The sequence below is a fragment of the Agelaius tricolor genome, unplaced genomic scaffold (genome assembly GCF_023055355.1).
Source record: "Agelaius tricolor isolate 1412-34295 unplaced genomic scaffold, bAgeTri1.0.p SCAF_16, whole genome shotgun sequence".
Lineage (NCBI taxonomy): Eukaryota > Metazoa > Chordata > Aves > Passeriformes > Icteridae > Agelaius > Agelaius tricolor.
In genome coordinates, this window is record NW_027269276.1 from 17,003,253 (window position 1) to 17,023,130 (window position 19,878).

At 51.8% G+C, this 19,878-nt stretch overlaps 2 protein-coding genes across 10 annotated transcripts in view; both read right to left on the minus strand.

Annotated features, from left to right (window-relative positions):
- The window catches only part of CUNH15orf39 (chromosome unknown C15orf39 homolog), a 23,001-nt gene extending 12,644 nt beyond the window's left edge, over positions 1–10,357 (minus strand). For 2 of the 7 annotated variants that reach the window (XM_071441817.1, XM_071441824.1), the window contains exon 1: positions 2,209–9,485. The gene's annotated coding sequence lies outside the window, so the exon portion shown is untranslated. Of the gene's footprint in view, positions 1,300–2,208; positions 9,486–10,234 lie in introns of those variants that run through there. The other 5 variants (XM_071441822.1, XM_071441821.1, XM_071441820.1 and 2 more) reach the window with 5 other exon arrangements.
- Positions 10,345–19,878, minus strand: part of PPCDC (phosphopantothenoylcysteine decarboxylase) — a 26,359-nt gene continuing 16,825 nt past the window's right edge. For 2 of the 3 annotated variants that reach the window (XM_071441840.1, XM_071441838.1), the window contains one exon: positions 10,345–10,479. In XM_071441840.1, coding sequence (XP_071297941.1) covers positions 10,348–10,479 — 132 coding nt within the window. In that variant the 3' untranslated portion in view covers positions 10,345–10,347. The remainder of the gene's footprint in view (positions 10,480–19,878) is intronic. The other variant, XM_071441837.1, reaches the window with a different exon arrangement.

A 19,878-nucleotide genomic window follows, 5' to 3' on the forward strand; every position in this document is an offset into this window, starting at 1 on the left:
CTGCGGCTGCGGCGCGGTGCCTCCCCCGGCGCATCGCTACGGGCTCGGCTGGGGGCTCGGCGCGGACGGGGGAACGGGGGGGCCGCTGCCCCTCCTCGGCCGGCAGCCCGCCTTGTGCGGAGGAAGTGGGAGGAGGAGGTGGAGAAGGAGGAGGAGGAGGAGGAGGAGGGCTGGGTGTGCGTGTGGGCCGGCCGGAGGAGGGGAGGGGACGGGACAGCAGAGGACAGCCCAGCCTCATGTGCGCTGAGCTGGTCGGGGCCGTGCCCCTGCGCTCGGAGCGGGGTCTCTCGGGACGGGAAGATCCCCCCGCGTTACGGGGGTCACCCGCAGGCCGGGAGCCGCTGTACGGAGGGGTCCCCGTTGCAGCGAGCCCCCCATTATAGAGGAGGTACCGCATGGGGAGCCCACGGTGTGCAAGGGAGCGTTGTTAAGAGCAGCCCTCATTTTACGGTGACTCATTAAGGGGACTCCCATTTTGTGGAGCCCCCAGTGAAGGGGCCACCATTTCAGGCAGTCCCCATTAGGAACTACCCTCCCATTAAGGGGCGACCCCATTAGGGAGGAGCAACGTTAAGGGCACTCTCCTTACAAGCAGTCCCCATTAGGGAGGGACCCCTGAAGGACCCCTCACTTACAGGCAGCGCCCATTAGGGATGTGCCCCCAATCACAGGCACCCCATAAGAGAGGACCCCATGGAGGGGACCCCCGGTGCAGGTGTTGACGGCCAAATCCCGGCTCACGGAAGGTGATGTGGTTGTGGGACATGGAGGGATCGGTAATAATTCCGTGCCGCCCAATCCAGTTTAGGGGCTCCACGGCTGCCTGAGTAACAAATGGTTCAAAAACACGTGCACAGCTCACCCTGACAGCAAAGACCTTCAAATGGAACATTTTCTGATGAATTGGCGCCGCTTAATAAAGGCGTGTATCATCTTGAGCCATGAGTGCACCTTAGGCGGTGTCACCCGCCCTGTATCCGGGTGGGTAATAGCGTGTGCTTCTTAGACCTCCACCGGTGTTAAGAAGTTTTATTTCCTAATTTCGGTGACACCGGCAGTCCCCATGAAGAGGATCCCCCATTGCAGCCCATGCCTTGTGGGGGTTCCAGTGAAACAGGAGCTCCTCCTTTACAGAGCACAGAGGAGCCTTCCCGGGATGCGGCCGGAGGTCCGGCTCTGGCCGGACACAACTCCCTGTGCCCACAAAAAATCGCTTTCCCATTCGCTCTGCAGAGCCAGCGATTCGCTGGTAGCCTGAGGTGGGCTGGAGATGGCTTCTGAGCCCCCTCAGAGTCACTCCCCGCCCCAAAGCAGAACCCCTCCTCCTGCATTTAACCCCTGCCAGCCCCAAGCATTAACACGGAGCGTTTATCTAAGGAGTCGCGTCTGGAAAAGTCCATGCAAACATTCCCAGACTAATCATTAACCCTCATAAAAGGCACGTAAATATGATTAACCCAGTGACACAGATCCTGGGAGATTAAGTGTGTTGCCCAAGGCCGTGGAGTGAAGCAGCGGTAGAAGCTCAGCTCCCTCAGGCAGTGAGAAATAAAGATTTCTAAGTGAAAAAGAAATAATTCCCCTTTTTCATTCCTTCATTGAACAAAGGCTGAGAAAGCAGGGTTTAAATTCTCCTTTCCTTGGCCTCACAAGCATTATTTTCCACTTACAACTTTAATTTATAGCAGTTTTGTGGCAGCAGCAAAGAAAACAAGGATCTGGGAGGAGCAGGCGTGGAATTCCCAGTCCCTTGGCTCCAAAGTTTACACACACTGCTTTGTCTGGAGCTCATCGATCAGGGGCTGCCATTAATATTCTCTTTGGTCAAATGGTTATGCAATTAGAGAATAGTTATTGCATTCAATTATGAAATGTTATATATTAGTGTGCAACAGAGAATAGGTAATATATATTAAAACAAGCGAATGGGTGGATAATACAGGTTGTTATTTAGAGTCATGGGCATTAAAACTATCAGTGTTAATTTTGACCTGACTGAACAGAATCACAATTCCCTCAAAATGGCAGATAATCCCTTTAAGCTTGACTTGGCTCATACATTTACATAACTTTACTCAAGAAACACCTTTCCTCATACTGGTTTGGCCACATCCCTGCTGCCAGGCATCCAGCTGGACTCTGAAAGCTAAATTTCAACAACATTTTCTCAATCTTACATTTCTCTGGTGCAGAGAGGGGAGTTTCTACCTGCTGTTTTGATCTTTCTCCTGTGAATTTTCTTCTCTCAGCTTCCTGTGTGGTTCATCTCTGCCTTGACAACTCAGTGATCTGAGCTGCTCCTTGTTGAGGCATCAAACCTGCTGGAACAGGAGACACCAACTTAAAAAAAATCCTCACTATTTACCTTTATTTGTTTTAATTTTTATATTAATTTTTAAAGACTGGGGAGTGTGTCTTTGGGGGAAAGGTGGACGGTGATTCCCAATCAGGGCATGGCCATTCCCACCCTTTTTGCCCCTCCAGCCATTAGCATACTCTCTGTTTGGTACCCAGTGATGGGAGCAGCCCCAGAATCCCCACAGGCTTGCTGGGGAGGTATGGATTTGACTGATTCAGTCAAATTTTGGCCGTGTGGTTTTCAATTCTCTTTTTGAGATTTCTCAGCATCTCTGTTCAATCTGTTGTTTTCTGGGCTGTGGCTCCCCCTAAGTGCTCAGGAAACCTGCAGGCTTCACATTGTCACTGCCTGCAGGGTGCCCAAATTCCACAATGTCCCTGTGGGACACCCATCCTGGGGTTCACCCTGGCAGACACAGGGATGTGGGGGCTCCAGGTGGGATTATGGGCATCCAGGCAGCACTTGGAGTTCATTGCTGCTCCACAGCCACACCACTTCTCCCATTCCCCAAAAAGGGTCAGTTCTTGTCCCAGCTTTTGCTCCCCAATTTGTCCTGGTGCTAATTCAGCTCCCCAGAAGGATTTAACCCCCTCAAGGAGGGCAGAACCCAGAGTGATGCTGGCCTGGGGCTTGAGTGATGGAGAAAGGTGGGTGGTCCCCAGCTCACAGGCCTGTGGCAGATCTGTCCAGGAACATCTACCTTCATTCCTTTTCCCTCTTTTTTTTTTTCCTCTCTTCTCTTTGATTTGCTTACCCATAAAGTCATGCTTTAGGTTCAGGAGAGATGAGCTACTCAACTGATTCCCTGGGGACAGGGAGAGGTGGCATTTAAAGGTCACCTGCTGCCACAAACCCCACAGCTTCCCTGGTTTTAAACACAGCAGCCCTCCAAAATGACCTTGGGTTTGCTCCTAAGGACCAGAGAACCCCTCTCCATGCCTCAAATCATCTGGCAATCCCCCAAATTATCCAACAGAGCCAAACCAGAGATGGTTTCTTTGGCTCAGGAGCCATTTGGAAGGGAGTGGGAGATGGATGGGGCCCTCCTCTAACAGATGAAACACGTCCCATAAACAGAATGAAGGCAAATCCCCTTGGTCCCCAAAAAAATCCCAAAATTCCATCCCAACACAAGGAATTTGGGACACCAGCATCTGTCGCTCTGTCCAAGAGGACACGAGGGAGATTTATCCCACCCCACCATCCCCAGGACTCCTGCCAGGGACTTCCCAGCCTCGTTAGCAGCTCTTGCCTTGGAGACATCCTTGGTGGCAGCAGCACCCCTGATGAGGCTCTAATTAGCGAGCTAATTGGAATAAGAGAGCTGTAGAGACAGTCCCAATGCACAGCCTGCTGCAGGGGAGGGACAGAGGAAAACAGGGATGAAGGGATGGAGAGGTGGGGGAAAGATTAAGGAGGATTATAGGGAGGGCTCCCAGCAGCTGCCATTGTGGTTAAATTTAAAGTACAATTATTGTGAAGAGAGGGATCCAGGTTTCTTCATCCCACTCATTTCTTCTGGAGCCAAGAAGGAGTTGAAGCCTTGGAAGATGCCAGCTCCTTCCAAACCTTCAAATGACTGCTGGCAGTGGGAAAAGGAGACCCAAATATCCTCTGAAATACCCACTCCCACATCTTTCCCTGTCCTTGAAGTCAGATCCCACACTTTAACAATTTTTTGGGATGGGTCTTTACAGCTTCTCCCACCCCTCTTTTCTCTGTATCTCTTTCTGTGAGAGATATTCTCCTTCTATTCTCTCTTCTCTTCTAAGATCCCCTTTTAGGTTGAACTAGAAGAAAATTAAGTCTGGAACTGGATGATTCTTAAAGTCCTTTACAACCAAAACCATTCTATGATTCTAAGAAAATATGAAAATAAGAAAATATGAGCAACCAAGTCTGGTTGCTCATCCAACATTTTTCCAGCTTTATCTCCTTCAAAACTTTGATTTGGATCTTGCCAGGGCCTACAGTTATTGGTAAATAAATAAAAATCCCAACTTATTCTGCTTGCTGCCCCAGGAAAGCAATAAAGACAAGGCCCAGCAACCCAGAGATGCAGGTACCTCATTATCTCTAGATAATTATCCATAGGTAATGAGATACCCAAGCCCCAGCAAGAGCAGAGCGGGAATAAATCCCCAAGGGACATGACAGATCATCACATTCCCACCCAGAATCATGGAATCGAGCAGACCCCACCAGCTAAGAGGGTTTTTCTCTGCTAAGTCATTCCCTCAGCAAGCTGCTCTCCAAGGAACACTGAAAACAAAACTAATCCTGTTCTCCCAGGAGGAGGAATCCAAAAATAACCCTGTGGATGAATGAGCAGCACAAAGCCAAGTGCTGAGGCTTGGGTTGAGTTTGGGAGCTGAAAGCTTTCCAGCTCCATGTTCCCACTTGAATTACTGCCCGGGCATTCACACGCCGTTCCTGCACTTCATTATAAAAAAGCCATGGTGTTTCTTTTTGCTTTTGTTTCCCAGTACGGGACGTGAAATCCTGCAAAACCCTGGGGGAGGATGCAGGGAGGGAGAAGCTCCTTGGAGCAGCCTGCAGGCTGATGGAATCCATCCAAAGCTGAGGAAAGCCACTTGTGCATCGGGACATGGGCCTGGAGTCCACAGCTCCAGCGCTGAATTCCTGGCTGGACTTGCTAAGCTTGGCACGTTTGGATGCTCCTCTGTGGGAAGTCCTGGCATGGTGGCAGCACTGGGGATGCTCCTGATATGCTCCCTGCTCTCTCAGCAGGCAGGATGCAGGCACTGGGGTGGCTCACCTGCTCCCTGCCTGCAGGAAGGAAACACCCCCAAAGCCAAGGATGGATCCCCATGGAACATCCAGGCCAGTGCCATGGCACAGTTTCTCACGAGCATCCTGGGGCATGAGAGAAGACCTTCAGCAGGAATCTCACACCCAGGAGCAGAGATTCCTGGGCTGGGATTCCCCTGTGAACCCCACCTCTACATCCTGCCCTTCCAGGGGGAAGCAGCCCCCTACCCAGGTTTGTTCCCTGGCCACCTCCAGGGACACCCCAGCATTCCTGGTTCAGAGGAGGAGAGCAGCCAGGGCAGGGAAACCACCATGCTCAGTGCTGTGTGCTGAGGAATAGCCCTGTGGTCTTGAGAAAGCCTTGGTGTGGTGACAGCCGACTCAGGGAAGCTGTGGCCAGCAGCAGCTGTGCAGTCCCTGTCACAGAACACCGGCAGGAGCACCCAGAGGAGGCAGCCCCGTGCCCAAACACCGCCCACCTCCCTGGGCTCCCAAACGAAGCTGAGTCCCTCTGCGGGGACAGCAGCAGTGCCTGTGTTTGGGAAGCTGGCCTCAGTGGCACAGCTGGGATTGGGGTGCCACCCCTACTGCCCTGGCTGCTGGCAGGGATCCCCACATCCCCAGGGATCCTTCCAGAGGCTCTGGAGCCCTGGCTCTCAGGGATCTGCATCCTAATAAGCACCATGATGTAACTCTGAGTAAGTCTTGCAAGGGATCAGCCCGAGGAAGCTGCCATTTCTTACCTTTTTTTTCCCCCTCCCTTTGTTTCTGCTCTGGTTGAGGTCACCCAGTCTGAACCTCAGCAACACATGCACCTTCTTCCCCTTCTCTTCCCATCCGTGGCCTCATTCCCAAAGAGAATCCCTGTGTCTGTGCCAGCACAGATGCTGCTGCCTGTACCTAAAGCTCTGGAATGGTTAATTAATTTATTTCTACATGATTCCCAGTGTGGGAATGGCTACAAGTCTCTGTAACATCTCTGGACTCTGTCTCCACCAATTATCTCTGATGTCCGTGTGTTTGGTGTTCCTGCAGGCTATCGACCCATCAGCTGCTTCCCCCACATCCAGTGCCCACAAGCCTCCCACGGATGCATCAAGATGCTCCAAAAGTCTTTAAAACAGTTTTTGTTCTCTCCTAGCTGGGGTCAGGAGGAGGTTCACCTCTCCAGGGTGTTTGCATGGCATTGCTGCGGTATCTCCCGCATTCCTTCACTCTGTGTGGGAGGACAGGCATGGAATTGTGAGCAATTTGACCATTTTATTCCCTCTCCTGCCTGCAGAAACCACTGTCTGTCAATCCTGGAAACCCTTCAGTCTTCTGCACAACTCCCTGGCCCTGGGCTGGCTCCAGTGCTGCTCTGCAGGCTGCTCTCCTCCCTCTAGGGGATGGTCCAGGGTGGTCTCTCCTCTTCCTCTAGGCACTGGTGGGGAAGAGGACACCAAGATGGATGAAGGTTTTCCACAGAGAAGAGCCAAGCCCCTCTGAGAACCCCAAGGACCAAAGTGGAAGGTGTCAGGATCCAATGGGACTCATGATTGCAGTGGTGGCCACCAAATCCCTGGAGCTCTGAGGCTTTTGCTGTGCCAGTAGGGAGGTCCCTTTCCTGTGGGATCATCTCTTCTTCCTCCCAGCTGGTGCTGAGTCTCTCAACTGGGTTCTTCCCAGTTGGCTCCACTTCCCCCATGTCACAGGGAGCCATGAGTGTAGCTGCTGCTCAGCAACAAAAAATGTGATACAGGTTATAAAAATGTTGCAGTAAGGTCGAAAAATCATAAAGAAAGGCTTCATAAAATCAGGCCTGCTCTGGCTAGCCTGTCATTTCTTCAAAGGCACTTTGCAAGTTCCCATGTGAAAGCAATCCAGCAATCCTGTTGTGAGCAGTTTGTTAGCACAACAATCTATTCCTGGCTGAAAAACAACTGGCACCTGCATAAACTGTTTTTACACCATTAGATAGAAAAATGAAAAGTATCTCTCACAAACAGCTTTCCTGCATGTACTCCCAGGGGATTTGAGTGACTAATCAATACAGAATAACAACTTGTTACTAACCAATAATTGACAAGAAAGCTACTAACCCACTGGAGTCACACACGAGGTCGGTAAAACTGTATAAAAAGGAGTTACGTGAATAAAGAATGGGCTTTTTCGACCATGAAGAAAATTGAGTCCCATGTGATTTATTCCCATATAAAAACACCAGAAGTGATGGGAAAGGGGTGTTTTCCACCTGGTGGGACATCTCCAAGAAGCTCCATACAGGAGGGCATGGTCCAGGAGGCCAACTGGAGCTTCACCATCCTCCTCTCCTGGGTGGCTTGGCCTGAGGATTCAGTAGAGGAGAGAGCAGAGCATCCCCATGATCTGCCAGGGTGGATTCAGCTCCTCTGCTCCAGTCTGCAGCCTAATTGCAGGTGGGACCAGGAAGAGGAGCCTTCTCTGTTTACTCACATAGTTTCAAGGTGAGTAACACATGCTGGGCCCAGCTCTGGCTCCGTGGTGCTGTCAGAGTGAGACCTTCCCCTCCCAGCTGCCCCAGCCCCTGGGCTGCCAGGATGGGCTGAAGAAGCTCTCAAATGGAAGGACACAGGGCTTTGAACCCCCTCCTGCACCATCCCAGAGGGGCTGGGGCCACAGAACTCTCCTTGCCTGGCACTGAGGATCTTTGTCCTCTTTTCCTCCCATTCCCCCTTCCTTTTGGCACACAAGGAGCTGCTTTGATGCCCTCATGAGACATATTTTCCACTGATAACAGATCCTTGTGATAACAGATCCTTGTGGTCGCCCCTGTGACTGACTCATTCTTCCCAGGGGCTAAGTTCTGGTGTCTTCAGCTCCCTTCAGGCACCTTGGGAAAGGAGATATCTTGTTTCCTTCATAACTACCTCTACCAAATAACCCCCTCCTGCCTCTGCTCAGGCCTGCCAGTCCTGACCCTGCAGCTTGGCCAACCCTTAGCCAGCCTGTCCCCAGGAACTCCCCGTCCCTTGGATGTGGGAGCAACCCTTGTGATGGGTTTCCCTCCTCCACAACCTTTCCTTCCATGGGCTGAAGCAGAGGATCCCAGGAAAACATCAGACCTCAGTGAGCTTCTACACCCAGCAGAGTGAGTGGTCTTGGTGTCCTGGGCGCCTTCCTCTTCCAGGAATTACTTTTTGAAGCCACCCTCATCCTCCCCTGTCAGGAGAAACCCTATGGAGAAACATCTTCAGACATGCTGGATGCACTGGATGGTGCTGGGTTTTGCACAAGAGGCAGTGAATCATCACCCTCTCATCACTTATCTTCTCTGGACTCATGAGGATATCACCGACCTCGGTCACTCTGCCCTTGGTGCCCCCTTCCCAGCCTGTTTCACCACCGTTTTCACAGCAACCTGAGTTTTCAAGGAAGTGGGCTGGGGACAGTGACTCTTCGAGGGTGTTTTCCAAGGAAAGCTGCTGGGGGAAGGATGCTCATGGGATTTGGGAAGCCGCCCTTGTTTGCCGGGGCTGTGCAGGGTGTGAGGAGCCTTGTCTGGGAACACGGTGTGCTCTGCAGCCGCCGGCAGTGGGAGGTGGTGGTGGCTCCCGGGGTTATTGCTGCACCACTGAGGTAAGAGGGATTAGCGCCGCGAGGTTGGGAAAGGGCCGGACCCTCTTGCCGAGCTGGAGTCGAATTGCAGCAGGAGCACCAGCGGCTCCACAGAGAGCCCGAGGCCACGGGCTGGCAATCACCACCCCGGCAGGCTGGGACATCTTATTGCCCTCGTAAAAACCTCTTTTCACTCATCAGGCTAATGTGGGTTTTGGATGGAGCAATTAGAGCCTCACAAAGGGCCCGCTCGCCTCCCACTGCCACATCCCCGCTGTCCCCAAGCTCCCCCTCGCTCCGCTCCGCCCTCCGTGCCAAGTATTTCCTTCTCCTTTTCTCTGCGGTGAGAAGGAAAAAATCCCAACCAAACCCCGCAAAAAGGCCACTTTCCCCCCTTTTGTCTTGCAGCTAACCCGTGGGTGCAGGGAGCTGTTGGAGCAGGAGCACCGGGCTTTTGGCAGGAATGCTGCTGGCCTGTCCCGTTCGTAGGAGCTGAGACAGCCAAGCCTGCCAAGCACTGGAGAGCTGGGGATGAACCTGAAGCCGTTCCTTGAGCTGGGAGCTGGCCAAGCTCTACTGGCCAAGTGTCTTCTTTATTCCCTTCTAGGCTTTTTCCATGCCTGGGTGTATTTCTACAGCGTGGAGATGAGTGGAAAATTACTGGTGATGCTCCAGTGCCAGGTCCCTGCCCTGGCAGAGGTGAGCTAAGGCTGCATGCTCATCCAGGGAACTTCTCACCACGGGATGCTGCTGGGGCTGGAATGCCTTGAAGAACCAGCTAAGAAGTTTAAAAAACCAAAAATAAAGCTATTAAAAAGAAATAAATATTATAAATATGTCCCTTTTTTTTTTTTCCCGCTTAAAAATATTTCTCTGAAGAAATCCATCCATGCCAGCTCACTGAAGTTTTTGCAGCGCAACAGCTGTCTGGGTTCTGCTCCTCAGAAGTACCATGAGAAAGTACAAATACATCCCAAACAGAGTAGATAAACCAGGATAAACGATGTGCACCAACATCCACAGTCCCAAATCCCTGTGATCCCATCCTCAGAGAGGAAAGGAGCAGTGGCAGAGAGCTTGGGATGACAGGGAGCACCTGGGTTTGGTGGGATGGCTTAGGATGGATGGATGGATGGATGGATGGATGGATGGATGGATGGATGGATGGATGGATGTTTAGAGGAGCAAGGAGCAAGCCCTGAAGATCTCCCTTCTGCTGTCCAAGGCATGATTCACAGCCCACAGGCTGCTCCTCCAAGGAAGCAGAGGCAACACCACAATCTTCCTGCTATGGGAAAACCCCGACTTCAACACGCAAACCAAGGAGCTGAGGTTGGGGTGCTGCATCCCTGGGACCTGGGAGCCTCCATCCCAGTGTGGTTCCCCTCCTCCAGGCTCAGGAATGCTTATCTAACCCAGTTCCCCTGAGCCAGGACTGGTGGGAGGGATGGAGTGTGCCCTGCTCACATCCAGGTCACTGGAAAATCCCCTTGGCTGGGACAGAAGCAGCACATGGACATCACACACCTCAGACTGCTGAGCCTGGCCTCTCCCCTCCTCTGCAATGGCATCTCCAGCCTTCCTCTTTTTCTCCTGAAACTACTGATTTGGCCTGTATTTGTGAGCTGTTCTAGGGAAATTCACTCTTCCAGCCAGGAAGGGCAAGCCCAGGTGTTTTGGTGCCCATCAAAGGAAAGCATCTCCTTGGCAAACATAGCAAAGCCATTCATCACCTTCAGACACCTCTCTGCCCACGCAGCAATTTTCAGTGCCTGCAAAGGAAAAGAAAATAACAATAAATGAGTGAGGCTCTTGGCTGTGCCTGCTGCAGAATCCCTGGATGGGGCTGCAGGACCTTCTCCAGCCCAGTGTGGGACATGACATTCCCCAGCTGACTGCTTGGATGCTGTCCTTTTCCATCTGTTCTGTTACTGGGACACTGATCTTGGGGCTGACCCCAATTCCCCCAGCAGGGTTTTTACTGTGGAAACCCTCAGGAAAGAGGGCTGGGAATGAGGAGGTGGTGGATAAACCCCACTGCCAGTTCAGGGATGGCTTTATCATGCCAGGGAGAGGAGAGGAATGGCTGCTCAGGGTTAGGGCTGAAATGACCCCCTGCCTTGCTCTTCCCCAACCCAACTCCAAGTCCTCATCATCTTGCAGCTCATGGAAACCTGTTGGAAGGAGGTTTATTCCTGGCTGACCCTCCCTCAGGGATATCTGATGCCATCTGATCCACAGCAGCTGGATCAGCCCTTCCCACAGGGAACCACAGCTTGGCCCCAGTTCAGCATCTGCCCCTGGGCTGGGGACTCCCCAGCCCCAGTTGGTAGCTGGCCTTGATGCCACCAAAGTTCCTGGGGACTTCCCAGGGCTTCCCAGCCTTTGGAAGGGCTAACATTGCATCAGCCAGGCCTGGAGGAGATGCTCAGTGACACTCAGGGATCTCCTCCTCCTTCTCTTGGCTTTCAAAGCTTTTCCTGCTTTGCATGTTCTCCAGAAGGACGCCAGATCTCCCTGGGGCACTCTTGGTGCCACTTGGATGGGGACCTCCTTGGATCAGACACTAAGAAAACACAAATCCACAAGTTTTTTGTCCTCAGGCAGGTAATTAGTGGCTTGGGCTTTGCCTACGCCAAGCCAGTGGCTCTGCAAGACATAGCAGGTCCTGGGTTTTCCAGACTTTTCATCAGCTGGCCAGTGGCATACATAAATCCCAGCCCAGGAAAATCCTGGATGAGCCTTTGCTGTTCTCCACAGTCCCAAAATCCACTGAGCACTTTCCCATCAAAGCTCAACACCAGCAGAAGAACCATGCTCAGGGCAGGGTCCCATCTGCTCTCCAGAAGGTGATTCCCAGCTCACCATTCCAGCTTGGGCCTTCTAGCCCCAGCAGGACTTTTCAGCCCCAAACAATGATGAATTTTTGGAGAAGGCTCCATTACCCATCGTGGCCCTGGCTGGGTAATCCCATCACCACATCCTGACACATTTTTCCCCAATACCTGCAGCAAAAGGGAAACATCTCCCATGGCCTTTTGTCCTCCCATCCCACCACCTCAGGCCAGCACCAGCTTGGAGGCTTCCTGCTTTCCTGACCTCCTTGCTGCTCCAAGCATCTCTGGGGCTCAGTGGATGGCCTGAGGCTGTGTCCTGCTGGATTTGACTGCAAGGGATTAGGGACAGACTGGGGAGGCAGCACAGAATGCTCTCACAGCCTCAAAGCTTGGAGACACCATAACAGCCTGGGATGGTTGCAAGTTGGTGCTGTGAAAAATGCATATGATATGACTGGCTCTTTGCAAATATTAAAATGAATACTAGATGTGTTATGTTGGAAAGTTATGCTGTATTAATCTCTTTTAAGTAGTGCTGTATGAATCTCTTTTAAGTAGTGTGGTAAATATGGTTTTTAGGCTATAGCTTAATATTAAAATAGAAACTATGTGATGTAAGATAATTTTTGTATTATTTTGTATACTTTTCCATTCCTAGCTCAAGGAATGGAAAAGATAATCAAGAAATTCCTTACATTATCCTATGTGTATATAGATAACAGCAACGGACACCAAGATCCCAAGAGAATAATTATTGCCTCCTTATCAGGACAGCTCAGACTTTGAGGAACCAAGAAGGTCGATTTACAAGATGGGGGGGAAGCTGAAATTAAGCAGAAACCCCCTAGTTTGAAAGGAATGTTTGAATCATGTATGAGATCTATGAATATGCAACAGGCTATTGCTTTTAAGGGGTAATCCTTTGTTAGCAAAGTGTGCTTTGTGGCAGAGTGCCAGGCACCCTATGTCTGTAATTCTTTACTTTTTATTGTCTCTTATTGTCCTAATTGTTATTACTATTTTCATTACTATTAAACTTCTAAAATTTTAACAAAAGCAAATGGCATCCCTAAAATCTCCATTGTATCCCCACAAAAACGAGTGGGCAGCACATGGAGAAGTCCTTTTCCATGACAGCATTTCAAAAGTCCAGGAGGAAAAAGAAATTCCAGAGAATAAATCAATAAACTTCTCTCAACGTGGTTTTAATTAGCAGTGTTGATGCAGACTTCAAAGGGAGGAAGGAGAGAGGAGGAGGAGCAGAGGCTCTGATTTAGCTCTTAGCAATGTGTATTCCTCTGCATCCAGCAAAGATTGAGAAAGGGATTGATTTTGGGGAAAAAAAAAAAATCCCCAGATGTTAACACATTTGCAACCCAAAAACCCATGGGAAAAAAAGCCCCAGATCCTCACATTCCTGCACTGACGCCCATCAGCTCCTCCCAAACACACGTGGCCATTGCTGACATCAGTTCCAGGAGAGCCGCAGGAGCTGGGAGGTGTTTTGGGGCCAACCCGCCTGTTTTGGAAACACTTTCCTCATTTCGAGGGTGGTGGTGCCAGCTCATCTTGGGCACGATGCCCTCCTTTATCTTCGGCTTCCCCATCGCCCCGAGGCTGCTCCTCCCAAGGTCATCCCACTGATCCATCTGGGTGGCTGCTCCTTATCTGCCCAACCAGGAGCAGCTTCCCCTCTCCCCTCCAGGGATGGATGGAAGGCTGAGATAAAGATCCACTGGCTCCAGAAAGGGGGATGGAAAGAGGTTCTCCCATCCAAGCACGAGGTGGAGGGGACAATCTGGACACCCAGGACACCGCTGGGCCAAAGAGCCCCAGGGCACCTCGTGCCCATTGTCTGGGCACGCCTGGATACGGGGAAATTAACATAAACCCAGATAAAACCAAGAGCAAATTAGCATAAAATGTATATACAGCCAAGAGAGGAGGGTGAGAGAGAAGCTGTTGCACTTCTCCAGGTATTTCCAAAACTCCTCTCCAGAGCCATGGTAGGAGAAAGCTCATTTTCCTCCAAAATTTTGTGCAGGCTGAAACCAGCAGAGAACCAAGACCAGGGGGAAAACCAAACCCAAACCCGTGGCATTTTGCATCTCATCCTCTCCTGGGCCTGAGAGGATGCTCGGGAGAGGGAGAGCTTCAAATCCTGGCTCAGAGGGGTCCATCCCCACCATCTCCTGACTTCCACAAGGGAAGAGGAGATGCTGGCACGGTGGAGCCTCAGCTGGAGCATCCCAGCGGCACACCTGGGTGCCACGGGAGGGCCGCTGGCTCCGGGGGGGTGTTGGGAAGGGGTCATGGGGAGGAGCCGGACCAAAGGACAGCCCCGTGCTCGGCACTGGCCGGGTGGGGACGCGGCCGGCCGGGATTTTCAGCAGCTGAGTGAGCCAGCAAAGCAAACACGAGAAAAGAGCTCCCGAGTCATATAAACAAACAAACAACCAATTAAGAGATGAAATGAATCTCCCAAGTACATAACCTTTCTGTTTAAACACTCTGGGCCTGGAAGTGTTCCAGCACATCTGACCCAGCTTCGCCTGTGATCTCCCTGCGGGATGAAAGGGGCTGGGTTTCAGGGAGTGACTTTTCTTCTGCCTCTCCCCCCACCTAATTATATTATCCTTTCTTTCTTGTGTTGGCTAATTTCAAAGGGAAAGTCCCTAGATGTTTCCTTCTGTTAAAAATGGGTTAGAAACCATTGTAAAATAGTTGATAATTGTTAAACATGTACTGTTAGTTTGGTTATTGTAAAAAGGGTTAAAAGAGTAGTTATAAGAAATCCGGTACTCAATGTACCGTAAGTATACCTGAGTAAAGTGCATCACCCACCAAGTGAAACGAGCCAGCCTGGACAGAATCGTAATGGCCAATCAAGCACCGAAAGCCTTCATGCAAATGAAGGATCCAAAAAGAAACCAATCCAAAGGGATAAAAAACAAGATAAAAAGGGGCATCTGACCCACTGAATTTGTGCTGCTCCACCTGGAACACCGGGGCCATCGCCCCGATGGGAATGCTCCTGCTTGGCCCGCAGGCCTCCTTGCTTTAGGCCTTTCTTTTTATTGTAATAAATGCTGAAATCACTTGAGTACCGGGAGTGTGGTCCCGTTTTTAACACTTCTGCATTCCCTTCTCAGCACGGAGCAGGAGCTGCCTCCCTCCCCATCCCTGGAACAGGACTGACTGCAATGACCTATTAATGATGGAATTTAAGGACGGTATAGAGGAACCGAAACTGTCCTTAAACTGGGGTAAATCGACCCACCAGCATTAAAAGAGCAGAGGGAAGAGAAAAACAGGCTTCAAAAGGAAGGCAGACAGCCCTGGGAGAATTCTGGGGGAGAATGAGGATGCTTCCACAACAGGACAAGGCACAGAGGTTTAAGTGGGTTAAACCCAGTTGCAGTAGCGTTAATTTTACTGGGGTTTCTGTCCTCTGCAGCTCAGCCAGCTCCCTCCTTGGAGCATCCAACACCCCCCGAGCTGCCAGACTCCCTCCTGCCTGCTCTGGGGCTTCCCTGTGCAGCCACTGCTGATTCAGGAGAGCGAGGGACTCACCCTGCTGGCTTCAGCACAGCCTCTAATCCCAGGCTTAACTTTAAGCCCAGGTTTGGGGTCCCACAGAGGACAGTAGTCACACAGCCCAGCCGAGGTCACCGCTGAGTTATGCTGACTCTTTCCAGGGATGGGGCAGGGTGGGGTGTGTGTGGGTGTGTGTGTGTGTGCACGGTTTTAATTAGTGCTGTTAAATTGCTTAAATCCACACCTCTGCAGAATTTTGTTAACCAAAACTAAGCGTGGAGGCTGCAGGGATAAGGACCATTTAGAGGAAGCATCACTTACTAGTTTTTGAGAAAGAAAACCCTTGCTTGATACCAGACTAAGAGCTCTTTCAACCCTTGGTGATAGTGTTCCACGTTAAAAAGGCTTTTACTGAGGTGCTTGATGTAGCCAAACACCCCACTCTGCCCCACCACCAGGTGCTCAGTCCTGTCGAAAATATTTGGGGACAGGGACCACATATTTGTGAGTCTGCTTAAAAGACTAAAATACCTCCTTATCTGGAGGCCAAACACACAGATACAGCCCAGGTGCCATGGGATGGAAAGGGGTGATGCAACTTGGATATATCTGCATCCCTGGCAGGGAACAGCCCCCAAAACTCAGGAAAGCTGGGTGACCCCCCCCCCCCCCCCATATCCCACCATGCAGGGATGCTGGGTGACCCCCCCCAAACCCCACCATGGAGAGGTGCTGGGTGATCTCCCCAAACCCCACCATGCAGAGATGCTGGGTAACCCCCCCCCCCCGCCAAACCCCACCATCCAGGGATGCTGAGCAGTCCCCAGACTCCAAAATCTGGTGGCACATGTGGCACTCACCTCCCCACCCACCCCAGGGTGGAATTTATGAGCAAAGACAGGAACGGGGTTAAAAATAGCCTGAAGCCAAGAAAACCTGCACAGACAGGGAAGTGAGAGCCCCAAAGATAGTGCTCCCACTCTTTCACATCTGAGCTTTCAGTAATCACAGCTGCTTTCACTTCCCCTTCGCCCTCCGCCTGTTCCTCTGCCGCTGGGTTTTGGTTCCTCTCTGCTCCCCCATCACCCTCCCCCTTCGGAGGCCAAGCCTTCAAAGCACTTCAGCTTTTATTTCCCTGGGGTGCTGCCAGTTCCCATGTCCCGGCTCTGGCACGACAGTGCCCTCCGAGGAGCTGGGGATGTGACAGGGATGTGAAGTGATGTCTCTTCCCTGCAGTGATCTGGCTTGGATGGGTGCTCTGGGAGAGGATGGATGCTGGGTCAGGGGAGGGAGAGAGAAGGGTGAGGAGTAAGAAGCAGAGCAGCTGGAGCTCTCTTTCTCCACAGCTTTCCCCAGGTATTTGACTTCCAACAAAGCCCCAGCAGACCCAACAATTTAATGCTGATTACTTTTAAAGAGCCGGCCCAGAGAGGCGGTGCTGGAGGGACGCGCTGGGCTTTGTTCTGCTTTGGCAGCGGGAGTGCCGCTGCGTGCAAGGGTCAATATTGACTTTGTGCCGAGGTAACTGGCTGGGTTCACGGGCTGCAGGTATTTGGGTGCTCCGGCTGCACCCTGCCCGCACCCTGCCCGCACCTCAGCAGCTTTTTCCCGGCACCAAGAGCGATTTGCTATCAATGAAAACTGCTGCTGTAAATAACATCCACCCAGAACATCTCAGAGCACACTCACCCCGAGGGTATGCAGGATACGGACTCCCTGGGGATGCTGCAAGAGCGGGGAGCTCCCCGCCCTCAGGAAGGATGTTCTGGATGGGAACAGGGGGCAGAGGTCTGCCTGTGTGTGCCTTGGCACATCCCAGAGCTGGAATTCTTTCTGATAATGGCCGTGTTCTTTCATCACAGCCAAATTTTGCTGCCTTTATAAAGGAGCTGTGTTTGCCAGGATGACAAACGTGGTGGGTTTGCACAGGGGGCAGCAAGAACCAGGTCAGGGCTTTCCCTGCCACCCTCATTCCCACTGGTGAAGGAAATCTCTGCATGGCATTGGCTGCCCAAGCCATGTGCCCAGCAGGCACACAGAGCTGCCCAGCAGAGTAGGGGGACAAAGGGACAGTGCTCCCCTCAGGAGCTTGCTTTGGGATGGCTGGCATGGCTCCCAACCCCACACTGGTTCCTGATCCTCAGGGAAGCAGAGCAGTGCTCTGGAGCCTCGGGAGCACAGTCAGCCCAGTGCAAACACAGCAGCTTGGGCCATCAATTATCCCCAGTTAGGAAGTTTGGCTGACCCATGTCCATGGAGTTTATCTGGAGCCATCCCATGGCCTCAGGCTGGCTGCAGTGCATTTGGGGGACAAGAGCCCCTGAAGCAGGGATGGGAAGCTTTCAGCTATTTTTTCAGGCACATGTTCTCATCTTGTCCCTTTTTACGTCTGATCCTCTCTCCCAGGGCTTTTGCCAGCCACAGGCTGGGCTCTCTACCAGCCACATTCCTTCAGGTTGACGTGGCTTTTCTTTCCTCCCTCATCCTTATCACACTGGAGTTCATGAATCATATTTCTCCTAAACTATAAACCACCCAAGCACCCTGTGGAAATGAAGCGAGACAGAGCAGAGCCAGGCCTGAGGGCTCAGGCTGCTCTTGGGGGTACAGCTCTCCTGGGGAAAGGCTCTTGCAGCCATCCAAGGAGCCCTAGAGGAATAAATCCCTTTTATAAAGCTTTTATCGCTGTGCTGGCCCTCCTCCAGCTTGTTTTGGCACTGCCTCTCCTGGCACGCTCACCCAGTGCTGGAGGAAGGATGTGGGGGGAATTTTCTGGATACTCCTGTGGGGAGTGGGGGGACAAAGAGTGACTGGGGTGCTCTCCCCCCACAGCTGGCAGTGGCCAATGATGACCTGCCAGGGGTTGAATGCAATGGGACAGGGGATTGGGAGTACCCAGGCACTCCTTGATTTCAGACTGAGGGGTCTTTGTGATTACACTTGCTGGAGCCTGATTTTAAGCCTCATTTTAGGAGTGTCCATGCAGAGCCCATTTCCCTTTAGGATCCCAGGAGCCTGTGGTCAAGAGTACATTCATTTTATCTTTACTGTGATGACTAAAGTGACCTTTATTCCTCATCTCCCTGGACAGCACAAAGGCTTTTTGGTCATTCTATCCCCTTTATCCCATTTTCCCAGAGAGTCAGAAAAGAGGTATAACACCAAAGCCAGCATTCCCAGAGAAAAAAAAAAACTCCATCCCCATCTAAAGGACATGAGATCCCATGAATAAAACCCCAGACAGAGGGAAAACCCCAGAGACCTAGGAGGGTACTGCCCCATCAGATTATTTCAGTCCCCTGTGCATCTCTGAGCCTCCCAGCTCCAGGGAATTCAAGCTCTAATTAAGCTCAATTACTCCTGGAAACAATTTTCAAGCACCCATGGAGGCAGGTGGCCAGGGGAAGAACCCTGCACCTGCAAGTTTTAATTGGGAGCTTGCCCCACCAAAGTTACGCTATCTGTGTTGCTGGTGCCAAGGAGTCTGTGCCCAGCCCTGCTGGTCTTTTGGCAACCACCTTATCACCAGTGAGGGTCATGCAGCTGCTTCCCAGCATCTCCCAAGTCAGGAGGGCTGGCCAGGAAAAAAAAATTAAGCACATGGAAAGCAAAACATGAGGGCAGAGGTTGGAACCACCACTATCCTTTGGATCATCTCCCTTTTCCACCATCCCTCCTCTTACAGGAGGAAGATTTGTTTCTCATGGTGTTGTTTTGAACCCTGCCAGAGCAAGGAAAGGAAAAAACCTCCCAACACCTCCTGTTCTCACTTGCCACCGCTGATCTGTCACCCTGTGGCAACCCCTGGCCTCCCTCAGTGCCTGGCTGGGCTGTGGTTGGGGACAAAGCCACTTCCTGCCACCTCACGTGCTTTGGGGATCTGGAGTGGGTGGCATCCCTGTGCCCAGGGGGGCAAGAGGTGTCAAATCCGGAGCCCCGGGGTGCAAAGCCACAGCAGCAGGTGCACCACGGAGACACCAACTGCTCAAAATCTAAATATTGGGAGGTTTTGTCACTTTTTTCAGATGTTCTTTTCCTGCTGTAGGCTCCCAGGATGGAGGAGTGGGATGGGACAGGCATGTGAGATGATGCAATTCCCATCCCAACTCAGGCTGGGGAGCCAACTCCTGATCAAAGCCAGACCAAAAGAACACCATGGCATCTCCATCCTCCTGTGGTGCTCCCTAAATCCAAGCAGCAAAGGAATCCCATGGAGTTTGGGATGGGGGAAAGCAGCCAGAGCCAGGGATGCTGAGAGGCATGTGCAAGCCCAGGAAAGGAGGTGGGCTGCTGCCTTTGCTCAGCTTTTGTCCTGGCTCTTTACCACTCCCAAGCCATGCTGAGAGAAACAGTTTTAAGCAGGATGAATGAAATTGCAACACAGCAGGATTCATGGGAGTGCTGCCTCGGTCATCCGACAGTTTCATGGGAAAGTGAAACAAAAAATCAGCGTGTGGCTCAAAAAGAAAAGCTGAAGGAAAAGAAAAAGCTCATGGGAAGTGTCTCAGGCCTGCCCTGTGAACCTGGGTCACAGGCAGAGCTGTGAGGGATGGAGGCGGAAGCCTGAATGCCCTGAGGGATCCATCCCTCAACACCTCTGGGTGACCTCACTGACTAAGGAGAGCTTGGCAGTGCCTATTGCCCAAGCTGGCACAGAGCCCTGGTTTGGAATCAGGTCCTTCATCATCACCCCAAGCCTCATCCTAGAAAAACACTGTCCCAAAGTCACCTCCTCAAGCAGACAGGGCTTTCCCCAGCTCTATTCCTGCTCCTTTTCCACAGGGAGCAGCTCCTGCA